Source organism: Rhea americana, unplaced genomic scaffold, assembly GCF_003343005.1.
Source record: "Rhea americana isolate MKP2758 unplaced genomic scaffold, rheAme1 scaffold_423, whole genome shotgun sequence".
In the NCBI taxonomy this organism is placed as follows: Eukaryota; Metazoa; Chordata; class Aves; order Rheiformes; family Rheidae; genus Rhea; species Rhea americana.
In genome coordinates this window covers 58027-83313 of record NW_028186561.1, presented here as the reverse complement: position 1 = coordinate 83313, position 25287 = coordinate 58027, and the positions used below count along the sequence as shown (strand labels likewise).

The 25287-nt window shown below is 52.3% G+C and overlaps 1 protein-coding gene across 1 annotated transcript in view; it reads left to right on the top strand.

Moving 5' to 3' along the window:
- The window catches only part of PDE4B (phosphodiesterase 4B), a 191900-nt gene that overhangs the window by 113706 nt on the left and 52907 nt on the right, over positions 1 to 25287 (top strand). Inside the window, exons 3-5 of the mRNA XM_085315232.1 lie at positions 21734 to 21928; positions 24231 to 24267; positions 24358 to 24428. Coding sequence (XP_085171358.1) covers positions 21734 to 21928; positions 24231 to 24267; positions 24358 to 24428 — 303 coding nt within the window. The remainder of the gene's footprint in view (positions 1 to 21733; positions 21929 to 24230; positions 24268 to 24357; positions 24429 to 25287) is intronic.

Here is a 25287-nt window from a genome sequence, read left to right as displayed (position 1 = left end):
ATGTGCAATGCTTGTATTCATGTTCTGCATCTCCAGGAATTGTGAAGGGGCCTCATATCTATTCTAGAAGTTCACATTCTTATGGTCTCCATCCATCAATGTATCGATGCCGTGCTACTGTATTTAGGTGTTCCCAGGTGTATCCTGCGGATGGTGTAGGCCTAGTTATCCTTCCAAATGGCTCTTTAATCTTATATCAAWTTACGCCACCATGGAATTTCTAGAGACCGCGCAAAAGCGGATCACCCTTGCCCCTTCCAAGACTTGGTTCTGCAGTGCCTCAGATGTCAGGGCATTAGGTTGTTTAGGTGATCCTGCTTGACCRGGGGGTTGGACTAGATGATCTCTAGAGGTCCCTTCCAATCTCAGACATTCTGTGATTCTGTGATTTACACCAGCAGAGGAAATCACTAAGAAAAATATATTCAGAAATAAAATTTCAGGTAATTTTTTTCAGATTAATCATCCAGCATTAGTGTGGAGGGTCTGCTGTTCTCAGCTCTGCCTGGGCTACCTCACCTGCTGACTTCAGAGCTCAGAGGGGCTGCTGAGCCCTTCTGGATTGCCCTGAAAGAAACTCCAAAAATGCCTAGTGATACTCTGCAGGCCTCAACACTGAGGAATCTGAAATTCATCACTGGTGAGATTATTTGGCAAACATCTACAAAACAGCTATCCTTACTAGCTTTTTGGACAAGAGGAACCTTGTGCCATCTACTGAAACAGGACATGTCTCTACACTATACCTGGCTTCTGGTTGGCCATGTCAGGCAGAGCCTGTTAACAAAGTCCTTACGTGAAAAGAAGCTAAAACATCAGAATATTGCCCAACTAAATTTTGATTCCCTGACGTKTTTCTAGGCTGAAATCCTTATGCTTCACTCGTTGCTATTGATCACTGAGAAAAATGTCTCAATAGTGTCATATGTCTTAYGTACAGGATATGTTGTCACAGCCAGAAGATCTCAATCTCTGTACTGTTTCCATATACCTCCCAATATTTCTGCCCGTCTGAGATGTTAAGGTGTGCTAGTTTATTTGTAGGCCGATGGCAGGCTCATTCATGGAAAGCTGCCATAGCATCTCGGGATTTTTTTTTCCCCCTCAGCCTGGAGCTGAAAAGAAAAAAAAGCCTCAAAGCAGTCGATGTTTTTGTCTGCACCTGTGGGAATGAAAGATGCTTTCATGTTTGTCCTTGGCTCAGACAGTGCTATATGCCGAGCCACAGCGCAGCTCCAGCAGGTCTGTTTTGGTGCGTGCAGTCGCGTGACCTCCCCGACCACCACGTTACGTGCAGGTGTGTCACCTGGAGGAGCAGGGCCGAGGCATTTTGGCATCGTGTGGCCAGAGACAAGATGGAGCATGAAACAGTTTACCTATATAACTCGTGTCTTTGATACTGAATATTTCTTAGTGATTCACCCTTCAAAGGCTTTAGATTAAAAAAACCCAAAGAAACAAACTCATCATATCTAGCCGCAAGTGCAGTGGGAAGCTGGAGGCAGCAGGTCTGCGGGGTGCCAACAGGGTGCTGAGTCAGTGAAGCTGCAGAAGTCGGCCCCTACGTTCCCCTTCTGCGGCACGAAGGCAGGAGCYGTAACGCACCTTTCTGTTAATTAGAAGAGGCTGTTCTCTCTTCAGCGGTCGCCTAATACTTGTCAGATATTTGCAATACGCATGTAAACATATAATAAAATGATTAACCAAAGAGAAATAAATCTGCGGGAGCCTGCACGCTCCTCGCATGACCCAGCGCGCCTGCTGAACACACAAGCCGTTTCCCTGCCTCTGAGCTCCAGCTGTCTCACAGGTGGCCACCRCTTTCCACCTTGTTACCCTAGAGCATGTGAACCTGGGCAGCTAATTCCCCGTAGCCACGCTAGCGTGCTGATGTGTGCTGACGGCAGGTGGAAGGTAATTCCTCCTTAATGCTAAACAGAAGACTTGATGCGCATTCGAAAACAGTGGAATACTGATCTGTTAAATTTCAGTTTGTATCTGTACAGCTCTGAACTGCTTACTCCTGAGAAGCTCAACTCTTTTTGCTTTAAGTTAGCTAAATATTACTTAAACATAATCTGTATTTAGAAAGAGGAAAAAAAGTTAGGTCCTTCTATTTATAATTGATTCCTTAAAGTTTTATTGTAGAGCTTGAGTTCTTCAAAAATTATAGAAAGTGCGAGTTAGCGAGGCACCTGGAAAGCACTAAATCAAATTTTATGGTTCAATTATCTTATGTAAATCTATTATTTTTACACTGATCATGCATAATTCTGTTTTAATTTTATTGTATGCTGTATTTTGAAATTTCTGTTCAATTTTTATCACTTTCTTAGCACAGGAAGACATTCAAAGATGATTTAGCAATTAGTTTTGAAGGAGAGGTTAATTAAAATATGAAGGCAATGGTGAAATGGTCTGTGTTAGGTACCTCATTCCAGGCTTACCTGATGGGTGTCTCTGGTAGGGTGACCTTTTCCCTCAGAGCAGCAAATGCAATAGATTTCTTTCTCAAACATTTAATGTGGTGCCATGTAGGATACTCCCCAGGCCTCAGCACCAAGGAATCTGAAATCCTTCGCTAGTGGCGCTAGCCACAGTGTTAGTCATGTAATTACTTMTGTGCTGTTATGTGAGATAGACTAGCAAGAATATCAGCGTGGATAAGAATGGTTCGAATACTGGGCAAGGGAACTTCCCGCCAAGGTGCTGCAGTCTGTCCCAGTCCTGATGTGCAGGAGTCCCTGATCACTCTTCCCAGCTCTTGGTCTTCAAGAGCTGTCGCAGCTGCTGGCCCTTACTCAGTTCACTGGCTCCAGGTCCAGCCATGAGATCCATGGCTCAGGGTCAGCCCAGGAATCTCAATACAATTCCTGAAGAGAAGTGGCTTATCATCCATGTGAGTATGACACCCCGGAGCTGGATGACATCACGAAGAAGAGAATGAATTTATGACTGAGGGTGACATTAGTGAGTTAAATTCCTAGTTCTGCTGGCCCAGTTGTGCCTTGCAGAACAAAGCTGACAGAGAGGCAAAACARCCAGAGAGATTAAAGTTAGTGTCAGGATGTGCTTTCCTGTGTCCAGTTTTGTGATTAAGAAGAGCCTGGCCGTCTTCTAAAGACATTTTTCTTGTTAATCCTTATCTGTGATGCTTAGGAGCAGAAAAAAATGGATTAGTTCTGCATGTTGTCTACATGAATGGCAAATGAATGTGGGGAACATAGGCAGTGACAATGACGTATCTCAGGACAGTGGATCAATAGGCTAGAAACTGTGTCCTATCTAGCTGTGAAAAACCATGATGTGGACTTGTACCRACTGCATGGCTTTTTGGAAGGGCTCCCCATCACTCCGAGCAGGCATAACCTAGCCGCCCTCTTGCAAGGGGCAAGGCAGGTCCAGGGAGCGTTGCRGTTGGCCTTCCAGTCACCAGGTTGCCCTGGCCCATCCTCACCACCTCCCACAGGGCCAMCTGGCTGTGGAGCTCTGATTTCTAGTTGAGGAAGGAAGGGCAGGCGTAGCAATGTCTTCACTGCGCGTTGTCTGCTCCTGAAGTTAGAGGTTGATCGAGATCAATGCACCTCTCAATACTGTCTCCCTGAGGATATTAGCTACTAGTTTGAGGCCTGGAGTTGGGCCAAATCATCGAGTCCTTAATGACCATCAAGCTTCCACTATTGTGTGATACACTCACGCCAGGGAGATTAAGTCTGTCCGGATTAAGTCTGTGACTTGATTTCATGTGTTTACAGTTAGAGACACTTAGGAGAAAAGAGATCTGCTGGAGGAAAGTGGGAGCAAAGGAGATGCTCTCTCTGTATCTAGCCATGCAGAAAGCGCAAAGAGGCGTTCTTTAAAATCTGGAGAATAAATATTAGCTCAAGCAATAGCTAGCTGTTTGAAGGGGATATACAGTGAATGTCYTAGTTTCACCAAAATCACAAAAGGCTGCCTACATTTTTCTTTTCATCTATAAAGATGATAAATTGTTTGGAGCAGCATCTAGAAGAACAAGCAGACCCTCTGCTTCACTGTAATAAAATTATACTGTCTTTTAAAAAATACTTTCTTTAAACTGCATACTTGTTACTCGTTTCCCGGTCCGTTTTTAGCACCAGCAGAGCAAGTCCAGCAAATGAGGTCAAACAGCACGTGAAAGCGTAAATAGTGTGCTTCGTACTGAACGCGCAGTATTCATACTCGTACGCTAGCATAATCTTCAAACCTGACTTAAGATGCTGCTACCTACAAGGGCTTCTGCCTACATGCAGAAAAATCCACGCTAGCCCCAAGGAAGCGAATCACTAGGGATCTGTCTCGTCTTTGGATCCCAGGCCTGGCGCTGGTCCCCGCTGGGTTCAGGCCTTTGCGCAAGTCTCCAGGGCCCGAGGGCCCGACTGGAGTCTCACGGCTACCTTGCAGCAGGCAAGGGAGGCATGACGTGCGTTAGGCACGTTGCTCAGTGCTCCGAGGACGATGCCAGCAGAGGAGGAGCATTTACGGCATATTTAATAGAGTTTCTGAACGTACCCAGCCCCCGCAGATGACGCTGTGCTTTCCTTGCAGGCAGTCCTGGGCTTCTGCGAGTGAGTGCTCTCCTTCAGGGGAGGTGTGCGTCTGCGGCCCCGGAGCCGGGCGCCGCGCGCGAGGGCTCGCTCGTGCTGGGAGCGGAGCCGCGGCGGCTCTGCGGGCTCGCGGCCGGCGCAGCGCGGCAGCCGGCCTCTCCGGCCCGAAGGTGGAATCTCTTTGCTACTTTACATCATAAACTTACCAGTCACATTTTAATGCAAGTTAATACCCTTTACATGGCTGCATTTTCTCTTCTGTTACTAAAAAAAGGAAAAGCTCTCATGGGCACGAATGAGGATTTATGTAATAGGTTGCGGTGGCTCCATCAAAGCCATTGTACCCTATCTTGTGAATATCTATTTAATCAGTGGTTAAAAAAAAAAAAGACCTTATTAGCGCTAAGTGATTTTTCTTTCTTGGACTGCAGCAAGAATTTCATACTCTTGTGAAGACTGAGTGCAGCCAGTCCAACTCCTCTGCACTTGAATGCTGTTATTGAACCTTCTTTGTACTGGAAAGAGGTTCAAGTACAAAAATAGCTATTCAGATGCTTGAGAAACTTCTACAAGAGGCCAGGAAGGACAATTGCTAACATATTATTTCTGTGACAAATTACTCCGGTTTATCAACTAATCTGTTTAATCTTGACAGTCAACAAGCCGCTCTGTTAGGCTTATGCACATTTTCTGTGTTGCGAATTTGCTTGAGAAGCCCTCTCCTTCCATGGGTCASCAGTATAATTTAGGATTTAGGCCAACTCTTCATCCCTTGGAGGGACCAAGTAGCTTTTAGCGTAGCATCCCATGGAGGACTTTCCTCCGCTAGCCCTCACCTCCTGCTGCTCGTGCCGCGTGGGTGAGAACTGGCTGTTAATGCAGCCCAGACAGCTCTCTCGCACCCCTAAGCCTGCTGAGCAGCGCGGAGGGGCAGGTCCTGCTGCATCCTCGGTCCTGCCACATCCCTCCGTCCTGCCACATCCCTTGGTCCTGCTGAGCTTTATTGGATGTCTGCAGCTGCCCAACACTGTTTGTGTCGTAGTGCATTAGGGGCAGGGTGTGGAAAAGGCACCGAGGGAAGGAAATCCATTGAGGCATCCTATTGACACCATCGAAAAGAGAGATTTCTGTGATTATCCGACAGGAAAGGAAACTTGCCTTCCCCAGGGGATCATCCAAGACAAGACAGTGGTTAAATGTGGCTGCCTTTCCGTGGCATTCGCTTCGTGCTGCCGCCTTGTGCCAGTGTCCCGCAGCGAACCGTGGGAGATGCGTGCTGATGCGCCTGCGCAGAACGGTGGCCCTTGGCGGTCGGTGGCTTAGGGCAGCTCTGCCCTCGCTTATTGAGACCGTTGGAGTCTGCAAGTACAAATGGAGACAGAATTATAATGATTTCAGACTGGGGCTGGGTAATGGCACACAGAAAGGTCTGTATTGTTGGATTAAGTCATAGAGAACATGTCTTACGATAGTAAACTAAAAATCTGAAACACCTTCTGGGAGAACATGGAGACCATAAAAAATAAGGTATGTTCCCACCAAACGCCAGTAATAAATCTTTGCTCTTAAGTAGGGTGACACTTTTACGTGGCTTGTCAGTATGGCACGTACTGTTTTCTTCTGTGCTCTGTTTGACAGCTTATGCTAAACACAGCCGTCTCCCTTGTACATTTAAAGTAGAACCTTAGCAGGAGGTGATGATCGCAAACTCTGTTTAACGTCGGCTCTGCTAAGAACGAAAGGGCTTGGCCGCCTCAACCTTAGGGTTTCTTCTCTGATTGCATCTCGTCCCAGCCAGCTATCTTGTTTGCGCTTCACATGACTGGCCGTCAGGTCCTTGCTATCTGCCTGGTATTTTATGTTCCCCTTGGTCAGATGCTTTGCTGGGTGACGCYTGGTTATTAATATAGCTTGTCACATTTTATTCTGACTGACTGGTGGAAAGGGAATACCCATTATTTTTCTCCTCCCCTCTCCCTGTAATCTTGATCTTTTCCAGACGCTCCCCGAGGCTGGCAGACAGATAGCTAGCCAGCCCCGTGACTGATTGGTTTCTTGGACATCATCCAATTTCAAGTACATAAACACATTTTAGAAAGGTTTTCTAACCTGAAAGCTCAGAGCTGGCACATTTCTTGTTGGAAAGAGGGCTTGAGCCTGACTTCAGCCCAAGTTCAACAAAAGCACAGAAAACAAGGAGGAAAGCTTCGGCAGTGCCCGTGGGGTCCATGTTCGCCCTCCCCAGAGCGGGTGCTCCACTGGGTGTCTGCCAGGGTGCTACCCACGCCGGGCAAGGGCGTTCGGAGCCGGGCTGGAGCAAAGTGCGGCTTCAGAAGTCTGCCCTTCCCCTGCTGTGGTTTAATGCTAAGTTTAAGCAGGCTAATTTTAATCCATCCCTCTAATTAAAAATATTTGGCTAACTGTGACCTAACACATGCAGACTTTCTGCCAGTAGATGAAGGGTTAAATTCCCCCTGCGCGTGCCTGAGCCCTGGGAATAACGCTGCTGTCTGCCGCTGGTGTCCTTACGGATCTGCAAACCGGTGTCTGGCAAACGGGGCCGGGCTGAGCCCCTGCCGGGAAGGGGGTGCTGGCGGGCACGGCTGGGCTCACTCGGCCACCGCCGGGCTCACTCGGCCACCGCCTGTCCCCATCCTCAGTGAAATCAAACGTCCCTTTTTGTCCCTGGAAATAATTCATCTGTGTTTACTGCCTTCTGCTTTTGCAACATTCAGTGCCCTCACACAATTTGTCAGTTTTTTTAAATAGGCCCATTTTGGACTTTGATTGCCCCTACCAACTCTTTCCTCATTATCTCAGTACAAACCTTTATAAATACAATAAAAYGTTTGGAATATCTAAATTCTGTTAACTCGAGAATGAAGCTTTTATTATGTTGACTTGAATCTTAAGATGCAGTCAGATAAAATGATTTTGTGCCAWGCCTGCACGTTTATGCTTACTCACACTGAATACTTCACCTACTGCATTATTAAATTGTAATCAATTGTAGTAAATATTCTAGTAATATTTTTTTCCTAAGCTGTAAGTGCTTATGGCTGTATTTTTGCATTGTGTGCTACTACTGGACTTGGTGACTGATAGCTACATTTAACATATTCATAGTTTGGGTCTGCAGTATGTTTTGCTCGGTGCTCCCATGTCTTTATTTCTTTTGAACAATTTGGCTTTATGATTTATCGTAAGTGATTCCAAAATAGTAATTCCATCAAATGATTTTCAACATGAAATAGAACTTCTAAGAGATCACTAATTAAGTAAGATCAAACCGAGCCCTGAAGCAGGTCTTGAGAAGTTTTGCAGGTTTCAAGAAAATAAAAGTGTTATTAAATGATATTTTGGGTGCCAACAGTGCGCTATCTATGTTCACATCAGAGAAATAATTCTTTCCCAGGAGGTTTTAAAAAATGTAGCGAAGACAGTTCAGATGCAGCGTGTCTAATGACAGGTTGTTAGGAGTGGAGGCAGTGTAGGAGTCTGGCAGAAGCTGTTTTGAAGGGCTTTATGGAAGGATTATGATTTGAGGTAGGACTTCAGCAAGAAGATAATTTGGCAATAAGCGGATGAAGACTCTTGCAAGCATAAACATGCTCCAGAGGAGTCACAGGATGGTTGTGAAAGTGAGCGTACAGAAAGCAGATAGCTGGGAGTTTCAGATGAGCAATGGGAGCCGAGAGCAGGAAGAGATTTGTACACTGTCGTGATGAGAGTGAGAAAACTGGGACAAGGCTGGTCGGCAAAGGGCCTCCCAGAGAGGCTGCCCCGGGCACACACAGGCAGACTTGTTTCGGATGGAGAAGCGGACGCTGGAAAGGAAGGCTGTCACAGGTCACAGCGAGGACTGAGGAAGGTGTAGGTGGGTTTAGTGGTGAAACGGATGGAGAGGAAGGGACCGAGATCAGGAGGAAGCACCAGCAGGCACTKCAGGCTCTGTAGAAGGGGAGGAATAGGAGAGTTCATCATCATTTAATAGTAATTGTTGAGATTTGAGATTTAAAAACTCCAAAGAATGGATGTAGTGGGGTCATAGGTAATCCYGTTTGCCTGCTTTGCAGGGGTTTCGAGATCAGTAGTGGACCGGCGTCAGAAGCSCGGCATCCTGAGCTCGGCCACAGCTGGAGGTCCGAGGGCCTCCTTGCCCRGGACGAGGTCACCGGGGGCACGGGCTAGGTGACACGTGCTGCAGAGCTTCTGCCCTGCCTCCGCTCCGCTGGTCACGGGGCGCAGCTGCCTGCGGGGCTGCCGCACGCYGCGGGGGCAAGCCTGGCGCCGGCAGCGCCGCCGCGAGCAGAGCAAGGTGCCGCCGCGAGCCCTCGCTCTGCACGCGCCTGCTGGAGGGGSAGCAAAAATACCACGATCGCCAATAAAGTAGTTATAACGAATGTTCCCGCATTGTCGACAGCCCTCGTTCCTGCGGTACRCCGGCAGTCTGGTCAGGACCCGAGCACTTAGCAAGAGTAAGTGTGCTTCCTTCTGCCAAAGGGCCGGATTTTTCCATCCTTAATATTTTCTCCTCAAATAGTACCGCTTGGCAGATGCTCTTGGTTTCAGCGAGGCTGCTTTTGCATTAAGCGTCTGCTGGAGCTGAAGTGATCAATAAGAGCTGTAAAGCAAACTGCCCTTGAGATCACATCAGTATACCTTGCATTTGCTAGGTACACCGTGTTTGCCTATTGGTATAACGCGTGAAGGGTACAGACAGACCTGAAGCAAGTAAAATTTTCCTGAAATACACCTAACTAAATCAAATATTTTTGGGAGAATCCAAGGATTTAATAATCTGAATACAGTCTTAGGACATTTTATTCTCCCTTTGCTGGCAGGGAACCTGGAAACAAGTTCTGGAAATCAACCCAGTAACTCAGTCAAATAGTGACTTTGCGAATCAGATGCAATGGCTTGGTGCAGTTCTTAGTGCAATAGCATTCCCCACATTCAGAGCTTGACTTGACTTCAGTACTTGTGGGTGGGCTCAGAGTACTTCAACATATTTGCGCAGAAAATTTGTAAATCTTATGACACGATGGCCTTCCTTCCTTCCAGTTCAGATTAGCCAAGTAGAATGGAAAAATCTGTGGTCTCTGTAACTGCTGGAAATTATTGTCATTTTATTCCTACCTCCAGCCTGTCTGACAGCAGATCAGAACAGCTATTTGATTTGTATTTGATGCCTCGGTGCGGCCCGCGTGAGCCAGCCGAGCTCGGGCGGCGCCGGCAGGCTTGCTGGGAGCGTCCTGGCGTGTTTGAAAGGCCGAGTCCGCCGGAGCCGTGCCAGGCGTCCCGCTTTCCAAGGTCGGCGTGAAATAAGCCGTGCCTCTGGCCAGCAGCATCGTGCTGATCCGGTTAGATACAGATACGGGAATGTTTTTGTGCATGCTGGAAGCAGGGGCTGCTCTGTGGGACCCTTGAGGCCTGGGCGCGTTTCTTGCCTTTGCTGTTAACACACTGTCTGCTTTGGGAAGAATGTTGATAGCACTTAATAGGTAGATGAGATACTTTAAGGTGCATTCATAAAAGATGCAATATGTGATTATAATTCCTCTTTTGTTACTGCTAATACCCTGATGGAGAAAAGGCCATGTGGGACCTGATGCATCCACTTTCTGAGACTGTGGTGAAGCAGCAGTGAAAATTGCTGCTGAATGCGCTTACCGAAAACATCTCAGGGTAGGAGCAGTTTTGGGAAGAACCAGCCCCTGGGTGCAGCTGCTCTCACGCAAGGCAGCACCCCTGTCTTACGTGTTGGGAAGGAGAGTCTGTACAGTGTTATTGCACTTGCATGTATCGTAAAAGCTCAAATGATGCTGAACAGACCRTAACAGTCAGCAGAGACAGATATATATATATATATATGTATGTATACTGCCTGGGAACATGAGTGCAGACATCTGCGTGGAGGAGCAGTCGTATTTTGCAGAGAGGTGGTGCTAAAATAAGGCGGTTGTCTCCTTGGAGGCCAGGCGGGAACGTCGCGCTGTTCGCACGCTGCCTGTGACACGGGCCACGAGCAGTGCTGCCGCGCGGCCAACCTGTGCGCTCACTGTAGCGGGCAGAGCGAGCTCTAAGGGGTCTCCTTGGGGCAGGGCAGCAGGGTGTTTGGGAGGAGGCCCCGCCAGCCCGGCCGCTGCAGCAGCGCCGTGGGGCGGCCCTGGGGCGGCTGGCGGCGCGGGGCAGAGGGCGGCGGAGCCCGGGCGAAGGAGGGGAGCGGCGTCGGCTGAATATAGCATGCAGTAGGTCAGACTGTTTTCTCCTTTTTCTCTTTGGCTTGAGATCCCTGTCAAAAGCAGTTCAGATGCTGTGTTTTTGAGGGAACCTCAGTACGGTCTGTACTGCTGGGCGAGTCGGACAAGCACTTCACAGCAGGAAGGGGCCGGGCTTTTAGTGCCTTCTTTTGGGGAATAACAGTGGGGGGAAAGAGCAGCTATTCTGCAGTTTGCTATTTAGAGTATCTTCAGAAGGAAAAAGAAAATCCCTTAGGAAGCGGAATTGCTGCCTGTGCTGGGAGTGGTTCCCCCCACCCCGCCACRCGTTTTTGGTAATGAAAACGGGGAGGGTGGCTGCTGGATTCGACTGTGCCCTGTATTTTCCAGAGATTAAGGCAGTAAAACCATAGTAAGATGATAAAATAGCCAAGGATGTGCATTTGGAAAAACAGCAACTGATTTATAGAATTCAGGATTTCTTCTCTGAGCGACTTAACAACCACATGATGTTAGCTTGTTACAGGATAACGTTTTCAAGCTGCTTATCTGCAGAAGGCATGAAAAGGGTTAGATTTCTTGGACACCCCCCMCACACACTGGAAGAAAATCCAAGACCATTTTTACCTCCACTATGTCCTTTAGCAACCGTATCCCCAGGGGCTGTTCGGACATGACGAACRGCTGCAGACCCCCTGGTGCGGGGCCTTCCTTGGGGCAGGAAACGAGGAAAGCAATTTTTCCTAGCTGTTTTCCAGCTTATTAGGTTTAACTAGAGCTGATGAATGACTGGGGATGAGGTGAAGTAACGACTCAAGCATCTGATGTGTAAAAGGCTGAGTTTTAGGCAGTAATTGCATCAGCTATTGAACAAGCATGTTCTTGGGCCTTCGTGGTGAATAGGTCTTTAAAAACCGAAATGAGCACTTTGTAAAATACTTGAAGACCCAACAGCGCTCATGCTATATTGGTGGCTGGATGACTTTTCTCTGCTGGCGGGAGCCGTGAGGCCTCTGTCYGTCCATCGGTACTTCTGTCCTGTGCTCCCCAGCACTGCAGAGGGGCTTCCCGAGCTCCCCGCTCTCCCTRTTTGGATCAGGGTATTTGAATCAGGGCTTGGGAGTCCAAGCTGTTGCTAATTATAAGGCAAGCAGAGCTCCTGCGGCACCCCGGACAAGGGGTCAAACGGGCTGCGGGTGTTACGGGGGCTCCACTCGTGCTGCCTCCAGTTTACCTGCTGAACAAGAGAACTGGTAGGAAGAGAGAACTTCTATATTCAGAGATAACAAAGGCAAGTAACCATATATTTTTGCTTTGTAATACACACCGAGGCCTAATAACACGTTTTGCAGCAGATGACAGTTTACATTACGAGTCCTGAAGCGAGTGCTGCTGGATTTTCTGTGCCAGGTGGTTAYGAAATACCATGCTGGGGAGGGACTGACAAGAGGTTCGTAGCCTTATTTCAGGAGGAATGAATGTTTAGGCTTTGGAAATAAAAGTAATTCAAAGTCACATGAGAAACAAGCATAAAGGAGGGATTTGCACTGTTTTGAGAGCCCCTCGGATGCAACCAGATGTTCCCCTTAGTGGCACATTACCAAGCAGCTCCAGAACAAATGACCAGTGCCGGAGGTGCGGAGGGCAGAGCGGAGGCGAGGGACCGTCGGGGAGGTTTGCTTTGGCGGCTGACTTTGGCTCCCACGTGCTGTAGCGACACCAGCAGCTTTCTGCAAGCAGATAAGCAGTGCTGCAGAGAGTCTTCCTCGTTGCRGATACAAGGGGAAAGCCCTGCAGGTATCTCCACATTGAGGGTGCTCTGTAACTGTGACACCCTTTCAATTTTGGGGGTGTAAAGCCCTCCACGCTGGTCAGAGACCTTCYAGCGGGAGCTGGATTAGGAGCGGTGTTGCTTGTCGCTTGATGCGAAGGGGCTGGCTCCTCCAGCAGGTGACTCCGGGTAGCGAAGCGAGGATTTTACCTCGCTGTCCGTGGAGCCGAGCGCCTGTGCTCCGGCGTTTGCCTTGGTGTTGAGGTGTCCAGCTCAGGCACGCCCCGTGTGTGCGCTCGAGCCTGTTTTATTAAGTGCTGCTGGAAGCAAGGGTTTAAGCACAGCCCTTTACACATAAAAAAACATTTAGGAAAAGCAGCAAGCTGTTCTCCTAAGGGGAAGCAGGTGCACAAAATTAGATAGCAGAGAGGAACAGCCGTGCTTGTGCAGATCTGTGGATGTAAGAAACAGCATTTTTCACTCTTAATGCTTTTTAAAATCCAGCTAGCATATTGTTGTGAGAAACGGGCTTGTAGCGACTGCAAGAGGATCTTCATCATTCGCAGAGTCTGCCAGAGCTACCTGCAGTCCTCTGTGTCGGGAGGTGTTTGATGCCCCAGTGAAGACAGTACCGTAGCGGGAGGGTGAGGAGTAGCAAGTACCCTGCGGGACGGCTCTGCGGAGGCAGAGCAGGTGGCAGCGCCTCTTGTAGGACCTGCGCTGCCGKGCTCACAAAAAGCCTAACTTTGTAACAGAGACAAAAAAATACGTGTGTCTGCCTCGTTTGATAGACTGTTGTCTATCTTTGTATTATATATCACGAATCTAGAAGCAGGAGCTGCATAGCGCTCAGGGAAACCAYGTGATTTGCAGTGACTCACTATTCAAATGATTCTGAATTGCATCAAAATCATGGAAGCAGTCTTTTTAAAAAATTGTTAAGATGAAGCTTATCGCATCCTAAGGCTGCWGGCAGGCAGTGCCGATTCAGAGAGAACGTGTTTCTGCTGCTGTCTCTTCCTTTTTGCTACTCCACCGAAAAGTCGTGCCCCAAAGGCTGCTCTCAGAGSTGGATCAAGGCGCCCAAAGGCCGGAGCGCGGGAAGTGCGCGGGATGTGCCGGCTTCCGCCGGCGAAGGTGTACGCCTGAGCTGTGCGCTGCCAGGCCGGAGGCCGCTGCGGCGCGGGAGGCTGCCGTGGCTAGTCCCCGGCGCGGGCAGCGCAGGGACGCCAGCACCAGCGGGCCGTGCCGGTGCCGGGGGAACGGGCGTCCGCAGGGCCGGCGTGCCCTGGCGCAAAGGGGTGCCACGGGTTTTAGCGTAGCCCGGTAAAACCGCCGGGTCTGGGCAGCAGGGTGGTTGCTTCGGCTCGTGCTCTCTGCTTCGCAGGCGGACGCGGGAAGCCTGGCTGCGCCGGGCGGTTCAGCTGAGGTGGGCCGGAGGGCCTGCGCCTAGGCACGGCGCGCTCACCGGCGCGTCGCAGGAGAGGCCTCGGAGGGGGCCGGAGGGCGCGCGGCGCGGCCGGCCGCGGCTGACGCCTGCCACCTGCCGTCCCCCTCGGCGCTCCCGCTTCCTGGATTCCGCGGGATTTCTTGGAACGACGAGGGGCGAGGGCGGCCCAGCGGGGGCCTCCCCGCCGCCGCCTGTCCGTTTCCTCCTGCGCGCTCCCCCGGCTGAGCCTGCCTCCTCCTCTCCCGAGGAAGTCGGGAGCGCTGCTGTTGGGTTTAGCCCTTGCCGAGCTCCGGAGGGAGGGCCCGGCGCCGTCTCCTGCGGGCCACAGCCCTGCGGCGCTGTGGGACGAGCTCCCAAAACAGCTCCCAGACTGCCCATTTCTGAATCTGCCTTGAAAAATGCCTTGAAAAATGAAAAGGCCTCGGGGCGACGTCGGAGGCGACTGTGGCCGAACTTTTCCAAAAGACTGTCGGTCAGGTCTTCGCTTCGCAGTTGTTTTCTTTTGTGTGGATCACGGCACTGGCTGGCGTCAGCACTGAGCCGATGCCTGTCCTATGCGGACGCTGCACCCGCTCCTCCTGGCGCCGACGCTGGGCTCGGCACCTTGCAGGTCCTCAGGGGCCTTCTCACAGCCTCACAGAACCACAAAACRGTCGAGGTCGGAAGGGACCTCTGGGGTCTGTCTAACCCAACCCCCTGCTCAAGCAGGGTCACCTAGAGCACGCTGCACAGGATCGTGTCCAGGCGGGTTTTGAATGTCTCCAGGGAAGGAGACTCCACARCCTCTCTGGGCAACCTGTGCCAGTGCTCCGTCACTCTCACAGTACASAAGTTTTTCCTCATATTCAGGTGGAACTTCCTGGGTTTCAGTTTGTGCCTGTTGCCTCCTGTCCTAGCACTGGGCACCACTGAAAAGAGTCTGGCCCCTGCCAGACCTGCCACCCTCCCTGAAGGGTTTCGCGTGCRTTGATAAGATCCCCTCCCYGCCTGCTCTTCCCCAGGCTGAAGAGGCCCAGCTCTCGCAGCCGGTCCTCAYAGGGCAGGTGCTCCAGCCCTCRGATCATCCTCGTAGCCCTGCACTGGGCTCTCTCCAGTAGCTCCATGTCTCTCTTGTCCTGGGGAGCCCAGAACTGGACACAGTCCTCGAGATGAGGCCTCCCCAGGGCTGAGTCGAGGGGCAGGATCACCTCCCTCGACCTGCTGGCAACACTCTTCCTAAGGCACCCCAGGAGACCATTGGCCTTCCTGGCCACAAGGGCACATTGCTGCCTCATGGTCAACTTGTCGTCCACCAGCACTCCCAVGTYCTKCTCTGCAGAGCTGCTCTCCAGAAGGTCAGCCCCCAGCTTGTCCTGCTGCCTAGGGTTATTCCTCCCTAGGTGCAGGACTCTGCACTTGCCCTTGTTGAACCTCAGGAGGTTCCTCTCTGCCCAGCTCTCCAGCCTGTCCAGGTCTCTCTGAATGGCAGCACAGCCCTCAGGTGTMTCAGCCACTCCTCCCAGCTTGGGATCATCAGCAAACCTGCTGAGGAGGTACTCCATCCCCTCATCCAGGTCACTGAGGAATGAGTGGAACAAGACTCTGAGGACACCACCAGCTGCAAGCCTCCAACTAGACTCTGCGCCACTGATGACGACCTTCTGAGCTCTGCCTTTCAGCCAGCTGTGGACACACCATTTCCACCTGTGATTGTCGCAGGGGTTGCGAGTTCCCAAGGCCGTAAAAAAAGGTGATAAAACCTGCAACATTTTTTAGAGGAGGTCTCCTAGGTGTCGCAGGAGTTGCGAGTTCCCAAGGCTGTAAAACAAGGTGATAAAACCAGCAACGTTTTTTAGAGGAGATCTTCTAGGTGGAACAGATATTTATGTAACTTTTCTTGAATGATTTATAAAAACCTTAGGTAATGGATTTATGATGAATGCGTTTATGTAACACAATTTTAAGTTACAGTAGTGCTGACTTACCACAGCAYCTGTTGGAAGCACAAGTGCTGGTGTGAAAGAGCAGACCATGGCTGAGGAGAGGACCTCTCTGCCGCAGCGGAGCAGCAAACGCGTCCGTTCCTTTTTTAATACCCCCTCCCCACCSCGTATCAAAAGCATGCAGGAGTCGTCCCCACTGGAATCAAAACGCGGCCCAGTATCCCCCAGCAGAAACGCCAGTTCCCACTCTGCCGAGGGCACCTGCTGCGCTGCCGCGCRCCCGCCCAGCCTGCCGGGGCGGCACCCAGGGCGCCCGGAGGCGGGGGCGACCGGGAGGGGAGCAGCCTGCGCCGGGGTGTAGCTCGCTGCTTCCGCTGCGCCCCGCGCGGTCAAACGGAGTTCGGGAGCTGGCGTCGCTGCGGAATGCAGATCAAATGTTTACTCATTTTTACCTCTAAAATGTGTTGCATTGCTCCACTACCGGCCTGCTCTTGTTTCATAAATAGGATGTCTTTGCTGCTAGTGCTCCTGCTTGAAGACAAACTGCAAAGCAAATTGTCTCTAGCCTGCTGTAGTAGTGCCTCGTACTTTGCCATCCTTATTTTTATCTAAACAGATGCAACTGTTTTCCGCTTAGGTAAGACTGTGCAGTTCTGAAAGCTTTGGTGAGAACTCCTATAATCCATGGAATATCTGGAATGTGAAGCTGCACTGAATGGGAATGATGACATTTTCCCAAAGGAGCTCAGCAGTTCACTTCCAGTGAGACGATTTAGTTGGAAAGTGCAGCTCTTTGAGGGCAACCTCTCAGTCTAATTGCAATGCTTATCAATCTCAGCAATGTTTGTTTGGGAGCCATTTTCGCAGCAGGAAGAAGGAATTCCAGGTAGRTGAGGGTATGGACCAGGAGCAGCTGATACACTGAGAGTGCAGCTGCGAGCTGAATACCCAGGGCTAAACTCTTGCTCTTCACCTATCAGGCCATCTTCTGCTGATAGTGGGTAGTTTGGGAGAAATAACAGTTTCTGGTATTTGAGTTTCTGTACCTGTGAAATAATCACTACAGTAGAGACTTGATGGTGGGTCTTGGCCATCCTGAGGAGCACTTTGCTCACTCTTTGTACAGCCAGTCTGCCAGTGCGTAGCAACACACGCAAAATAGAACAAAAAGATGAACACTCGCTCTTTGCAGAAATAACCACAAACTTCTGATTAGCCTTCACTTTTTGTTGTTTTTTCCTTTTTTGTCAGTAATTTTCTGTTCACTTAACGGCTTGGCAGATGGTTGGCTGAGCGCCGGCTCTGGCCCAAGGAAGGGGAAGTGGATGGAAATGTGTGGTCTTGCTGGGGGACGGAGAAAGGCGGAACTGTGGCAGGGAGAGCTCCGCTTAGGCTACCGGGCAACGAGCTGAAGAAGTGTGAGGAGTCTCAGGGCAGGCTATTCTGCAAAGAGCAGTCCTGGCCTTTTCCAGCCCTGACCCCGTGGTTGTGTCACCTCCTTGCTCTAGTGCTCACGTGGCAACGTGGTGAGCCAGGTGAGGGGGCCAACCTGGCTGAAAGCAAAGCCTGTAGAAGGAAAGAAAAATGCCTTTCTAGCTGGGTTAGCTGTGCAATGTGTGCTGCAGCTTCCCAGTCACTGGGGCTGGCGTGGGGAGCACGTGCAATGTGCAGCCAGGACTGTGCATCTACACTTGCAATGGCTTACAGCAGGCATGGACCACACGGCATGGCTGCAGGTGCTGAGCTGGGCTGCCAGCTTCTCTCTCTCTCAGGTTCCTGCAGAAAGAAGCTAAATATCTGTGGCTCATYCTAGTGTGAGCCACAACTACTTTACAGCTCTGGAAACCTTGAGAGGTGCRTGGAAAACTGTTTCTTAGGGAGCTCTGTCGTCTTTGCCAAGACATGACATCCCTCCACCTTCAACAGAGGTCAGAGAGAGCCGAGGCTCCTTCCTGCGCCGCCAGCTGGGAAACTGCTCTGTCTTTCAAAGGGATGGAAAATCCCTCAGGGCTTGCGTGGGAATTTTTGTGGGAGTGGCTCCRGAGGGGCCTGGCCTGGTGGAGAACAACATTTTTAATGATATAAGAGGGGGAAGGGAAGAGAAGGGTAAATGAAAGAGGGGAAGGGACAGGGATTTGAGTGTCTTCCACCTTCCTCRAGGTACAGACTCCATACAACAGTAAACCAAGCAAAATTAGATCTTAGACAGATACTTCCCTATTTAGGAAACTTGCTCCATTGCTGCCCTGTAGCCATCTTTGCAAAAGCTTCCTCCATCAGCTTTGCCACTGCCACCCTCCCTTTGCTTTTCRGATGCTTTTCAAACCTCATGGGTGAACTCTGCCTTTGAAGGGGATCGCTGTGTCCGTCCCCTGACTGCGGCAAACAGCCAGTGGCTGCCCTGCTCAACTAAATGACCAGATTTAGCTCATTGCTATATTTGCTCTTCTTGTCAGTAAACTTGGAAGTTTTGCAATAAAATGTTTTGAATCAGAGTTAATTTTCTGAACAGGTATGGATTAATTCTCTGCTGGCAGTTCTTTGTAGATACCATAGTTATAGAGCTAATTTGCTTGTGTTGATCTTGTGGGCAGAAATAAAGTGTACTCAAGCTGCCATTTGTAAAAGAACAGATAATAAAGAATAGAAGAAAAGACTATTAATTGAGCCACTATGAGTTTCAAAATGTGCTTAAGCAATCTGGTAAGTAAACTTGGTAATAAAGCATGGCAGGCAGAAGAAACCCCTTTGATGCATACTCTTACTACACTAGCGCCCTGCATTTAAGTTGCACAGGAGTCCAGATGTCTTTGCACTGGTGCTTGTGTTCACCCTTCTCAGCAACCATGTGTAGGAGCAAATAGCACAGGAACAAAGTAGTTATCTTCTATCTACCGCCATGAGGAACAGTGCAACCGTCAGGAGACCTAGTGCTGTATTTCTCCACGCTAGTAAATASTTTTTGGAGACATCAAAAATAATTATCTGCAGCCCCCACCCAACACACACACACACAAAAATAAATAATTATGTTAGAAATRTAATTGCTTAAGCAGAGTTTGCAATGCCCGACATGCAATGTGTTGTTACTGATATTTCATCAGTTATTCTTTAATTCATCAGTTGGTCATTGTTGATATRAAGTATTTGGTGAATTAAATTAAAAGGGCCAGAAAGCAGCCTGTGGCACAAACTACCGCCGCAGTGGGTGCAGCTGCGTGTCGCTGCCGCTGCCACTGCCGCTGCAGGGGAAGTCCCTGCGCTGCCTCCGGTGTTGCGAGATAACCGCTTGGAAGCAGCACCCAGCACAGTGCTCCTCCAGGACAGCCGTGCTAGTTTTGAGATACTCAAGAAGCTGAAATGTTTCTGCAAAACATGAAACTGAGCTTGCGGCTGGTGCCTGGGATTTGAATGGCTGGAGAGTCTGACCCCTGCTAGCAGCTCCTCTACTTCTTCTCAGCTATGCAGTAAGTGCGATTCCCACGGACACCGGAAGACCTATAGATAGGCTAAGCCATAACATTCAGATTTTAATCGGGTTTTCTGATCAGGAGGTAGAAGGCTTAATCCTTGAGGATGTCTGGCTGGTGCCCGAGGAGGACAGAGCCCCTTGTTGTGGGGCTGCCTGGTCAGTATCCCACAGGGCTTCAGCTGGAATCACAGAATCAGTAGGGTTGGCAGGGACCTCTRGAGATCATCTAGTCCAACCTCCCTGCTCAGCAGGGTCACCTAGAGCATGGTAGACAGGGTTGCATCCAGGCGGGCCTTGRAGATCTCCAGAGATATCTCCAGGTTCTGCTTGGCCTTTGTATAAATGATGCAGGGCCAAGTTCAGAGACGGCATGTTCACATCAGTGATTTTGTCTGAAACTGTCTCCATCAGCCGTTTCCTTCTGCTGCATTTGGTGTTTGCTTTCCCTTTCGGGTGGGTCCCAGGTCGCTGGTCTGTGCTGGCAGTGATCTCTGTGTCTATGCATGCGCTCATGCGGGAAGACGAGATAATTTTGATACCTGTAAGCTTTGAAACTGGGCACAAGCTCCCTTATTTTCTTCAAGGTTGTGTGCATCCTGCTTTTTGCTGTTGTCGGTTGGGTGTGTGGTCGCCCTCCTCGGGCAGCGATGCAGCMCAGGCCCTCGCTGCCGTCTCCACCGGCAGCTGGGCTCGGCACACGGGGGCTCGGCGTGCGGGGCGCTCGGCACACGGGGGGCTGCCCGGCTCCCCCCAGCGCCCAGCCTCGCCGGCTTGCCGCCACGAGCGGGGGCAGCGGTCGGCAGGCAGGGAGCAGCGCGCGACGGGGAGCCACGCGCGCCTCTCCCGCACCGCGCCGCTCGCGCTGCGGCTCGGCGTGCTGCGGTGAATCGGAAGGCGAACAGCCGGAATGGGGGAGGCCGKCGGCTGCGTGAGCCTGCCGGCGTTTTCTGCCTGCATTAGTAYGTTTTGTGACGCGAGATTTCGCTTCTGCGCCGAGTCCGAGCGTCAGCTGCAGGAGACTAARCAAACTCCCTCAAGAATCGGTTTCTGAAGCAAGAAGCGCCTAAAGTAGAAACGGGAGCGTCCCTTCTGCAGAGCGCGCGCGGCGTTGCCGCGCTGCCGCGGAGCAGTGCCGCGCGGCCCGGGTGCCCCGGGCAGCCCCCGCGCCGCGAGCGCTTTGCTCCCGCGCGGCTGCCCCGCGCGGGTGAGCGGCCTCAGGCTCTGCCGCAGCTTAGAGAAGGGTCTTGTTTCTACATCCTGTTTCATTGCTACTGGAGCAACTGGTGCCTTCAGATTTCAAGACGTGGCTGGAGTAAAGCTGTGCAAAGGGGTCCCGTAAGGCAGCGCAGGACACCAGAAGAGCCTCAGCCGCAGCGAGCGCGAGGGCAGAGCACGGGTGCCGGTGGGCTTCCGCCGCGTGCCGAGGGCCGCGGGACGGGGCTGGGTTTGGCGCAGCTCGGCGAGCGGGCCGTGGGGCAGCGCGCCGGGCGAGGGGCGGCGCGGCGCGGCGCGGGCGGCCGGCGCAGAGCAAAGAGCCTGCCAGAGGCACCATCAGCTCGCCTGGCGTCGCCCGGCCGGCGTTCGGGTCAGCCAGCCGGGAGCCGAACGCCGCCGCCGAGGAGGCCGACCCGCCTCTCCTCCGCGCTGACGGGCGGTGCCGCTTACTGCAGAGTCCGCAGTGACTTCGGCCGCGAGTTGCGACAGCCAAGTTACAAAACCGCAAGAAAGTGGGTGTATAGCGTAAGCCGTGACGGAAGCCTCGGGGTTCTGCTTCGGGCAGTCCTCCATTTTGCAGCGCAGCTGTGGGAAATCGGCTGAGCTGATTTTGCCGAGTGGCCGAGATGTGAAACGTATCTGAAAAGAGAGGCCGACGGCTCCAGCCGTGGGTTTCCAGCTCGCAGAACGGCCGCGTCCTCCCGAGGGATTTCCTGCCTGCAGGATTTCAAACCTTGTGCTGCAAAAGCGAATGGGGGACAGCTGCTGCAGAGCAGCCAGAGYAGGTGTAGTGGAGAAAAAAGCCTTGGAAGGAAACGTCTCACCTTCAGGCGGAGTCCCGCGCACCTGCGGTAGAAGTGTATCTGTGGGCCCCGCGGGGAGACGGCCGCGCGTCGGAGAGGCGCCGTGCTGACCGGCGCGGGGTGCGTCCCTCCCCTCGTCCGGCCCCGCCGCGGCCGTGCCGGGCCTGCCGCTGCGAGCGGAGACCACGGGGCCGACGGGCGCGGAGCGAGAGCCGGCCCCGCGGGGCGGGCGGGCGAGCTGAGCGCGGCGCGGCGCGCGGACAGGCGCCTTTTGGCAGGCGCGTGTGATACCGTGCGTGTTTTGTTCACAGCTTCGATGTGGAAAATGGCCCGTCCCCAGGCCGCAGCCCGCTGGACCCGCAGGCCAGCTCCTCGTCGGGCCTCGTGTTGCACACGACTTTCCCGGGCCACAGCCAGCGCAGGGAGTCGTTCCTCTACAGATCGGACAGCGACTATGACTTATCGCCAAAGACTATGTCCAGGAACTCCTCTCTTCCCAGCGAGCAGTGAGTACAAACGCGGCTCCCGCCGCACGTTTCCTGCGGCGCTCTCGGGAGGGAGGCTGGGGGAYGCTCGCATTGCGTAGGCTGCGGGCTGGAGACAGGGGCTTTCATCATCTGCCAAGGCAGGACTGCCTTCCCCCCCTCCCATCCTGGAAATGGTCCCCTTTTCTCTGTCATTTAATAAGTGTTCGAATCCATATTCTAAAATAATACAGCRTTTTTGCCTTTTCCTTTCATTGGTACTTGCTCTTGCAGTGAGAATTTGTGCTGCAGTGAATCTCTGCCGGCTCGCTCCAGGGCGAAGCGCCTGGTCTGTGCTCCCAGCGCAGACCCTCCGCCTGCTCCTGCGGCCCCGCGCCGGCCCGGAGGCACCAGCACCACGTCTTCCAGCACCTGGCTTCCTCAGTGCTTCGCTGCCTTTCTTTTCTCCATTATACTCTCACTTCATGTTCTCAGAGCCCTGTTAACATTAATATCTTTGCTCATAAGTGGGTAACGCTCCATTAGCCTGACCAATAGAAATATGACTGTACCTATATTTACAGTGTATTCTTTTCCATCGTGTTTTCCATCATRTGTTGATCACTCGAACTGAGTGAGAAATACAGCAGAAAACCGAGACAGATGGCTGAGCTTGAGAGGATCAATACAATACAGAACATGAAGCTTAAATGGGTGTCCTGGATTTGCAGCCCTTGCTTTTAAAAGGCATAGTTTTAAAATTTCAAAGTGACCATTAAGCTAAAAAAAGTGCTCATGAAAAWGCTGAACTATTATGGAAGCCATAGATACTTTGTCATGAGATAGAAATCTAAATATCAGCACGATCCACAGTGTGAACTCCAGAAAGCAAGCATCCCTCCCTGTAGTTAACGTTTAGTAAATATTTACCAGAGACAAACTAACCCCTCCAAATTATGCAAATACAGTTTTTTGTGTAAATGATGTATTTTAGCAATTGCCCGTGTTTGCGACTTGCTGCTGGAGAAGGAGGACAGACGAGGGCAGGAGAGCGCGCGGGAGGGCTGCTCACCGGCGGCCCTCAGCACCGCGCGCCTGCCGGGGCTCTCGCCGTCCGGGGCGTTGCTGCCGCGGCYGGCCCTCGCCGGCGGGTACGGCCACGGGCAAAGCGGGATTCGCTTCGCCAACCTCGCRGCTGGCGGCCGCGCAGACGCGTCCCGGTACCGAGCCCTCGGGGCTCCGGCAGGAGTCAGCTAAGGGCAGCAGGCGCGGCCAGACTGTGATCTGCCTGACCTATTTTAGACATCGGCTTTGAGACAACTTTAATTAAAGCGTAGCCTCAGCAGTGCTGACATCTAAGTCGGGACAGATGGGCCTGCCCGCGGCGCTGCCGGGAGCGCCCTCGGAGGGGCCGGGCTCCGGCAGCCGCCCCGGCCGGCAGCGATCCCGCTGCGCCCGGCGCTCGGTTCCGTAGGAGCGCACCCGCTCCTCCGGGGCCCGTGGGTTACGCAGACGCACGGCGGCTGCGCGCAGTCTCACCAGGCACCCTCTCGCCTGTCGRCGGTGATGTGTTTTTCTCAGAACCTGCGCTCTTCCGTGATGAAAATGGACAGACAAAACCTGCTGTCGAAGTGACATGAAAGACTGCAACACAGAATGACAAAAGCCAGGAAATTCCAAGCTGACCTTTATCCAAGCTGTTAGGGTTTTTTCCACCGCGCTGTGAGCGTACTGCCTTGACTGCGAGTTTCCTGGCTTTTATTGCCTGGTGTTACCAATCCGGGCAGTTGTTCCAGCCAGGGTTGTTTTTGGTCTGTGAGCGTGTGCTGGGAGTAGGAGACCTTTCCATCAGGGACAAGCTCTGATGTAATGGTGAATAAAGAAACTCCACCTGGGTCAAAGCCCTTTCTTGGGGGTGGCAAGGCTATATGGAAATGTGCCTCCGTAAACCCCCCTTTTTCCAAGGCAAATGAAGCCCTGCTTGGGACAAATGTCTCTGCCTGTGAGCGTGCCAGGGGCAGGCTTTGCCTGCAGCCTGCGGAGGCTGGGCCATGGGAGCACCACTGCCCAGCTTCCAAGGGTCGCAAGCGTCCCTGCACTGAGGAGGAGGAGGAGGAGGAGGGTGCACAGCACCTTGCRCACAGCAGAGTCCCAGTGCCACCCAGGGCCTGGCAAACACTCGCCGAAAGGCGGCTGGCTCAGCAGCAACATCTATGTTTAGAGCAGGAGTCTCGAGCCATGTAATGTCACGAGTACACAGGCAAGCTGTACAGCAAGAAAATACTGTCAGTTATATTTTAAAATGCAGTGAATTGCACCAACATATTTTTTCATTTTTCCCTAGACACGGAGATGACCTGATCGTCACACCTTTTGCACAGGTGAGTTTGAAGTCTGTTGCTGCACGCTAACATGGAGTTTGAGAGCCTTAGGTTTAAGTCATATAAAATCTCTGTGTTTGTTTTCTGTAGGTCCTGGCAAGTTTACGAAGTGTGAGAAATAACTTTACATTGCTTACCAATTTGCACGGGACATCGAACAAGTAAGCCCTCTGCTTTTCGTTGCATTGACCCTTGAAGGCAGTGTAGACACAGCGGGCCGATTCCGGCCCGAACCCCAGCGAGCGCCGTTTTGGCAGGCCGCGCTTCCTTTGGATAGTGCCTGCGCTCTGGTGCTGGACTGCAGTGGCAACGTGCGTACAGACAGACRGAGGGACGGGCCCGGGGCCGCGGGGTCGGGACCGTTGCGGAGGCGCTTTAGGTAGCTGCAGAGGCACTGCTTCATCCTGAGCGCAGTTACTGCTCGTGCGCCTTGCACGGCCCATGGGGTGAAATGTGCGGCGGGTTTCAGGGGCTCCTCCGGGTTTCCCTGAATCCGCAGGCTAGTGCTAGCGCCCGCCTGGTTGTGGGGCTGTCCCTGGCAGCCGGGTCTCCCCTGGGCCCTGGCAGCGTGTGGTTGGGTCCTACACTGCACTGCCAGAGGTGGAAACGGAGCCGGGAGCCAGGAGCCGGGAGCGGGAGCTGGAGCAGGGAGCCGGGAGTGGGAGCAGAGAGCCGGGAGTGGAAGCTGGGAGTGGGAGCAGGGAGCCGGGAACAGGGAGCCAGGAGCAGGGAGCCAGGAGTGGGAGCCGGGAGCAGAGAGCCAGGAGCAGGAGCCGGGAGCAGGAGCTGGGAGCAGGAGCCAGGAGCAGGAGCAGGGAGCCGGGAGTGGGAGCAGAGAGCCGGGAGTGGGAGCCGGGAGCGGGAGCAGGGAACAGGGAGCCAGGAGCAGGGAGCCGGGAACCAGAGCCGGGAGCAGGGAACCAGGAGTGGGAGCTGGGAGCAGAGAGCCATGAGCAGGAGCCAGGAGAAGGAGCTGGGAGCGGGAGCAGGGAGCCATGAGCAAGAGCTGGGCAGGGAGCC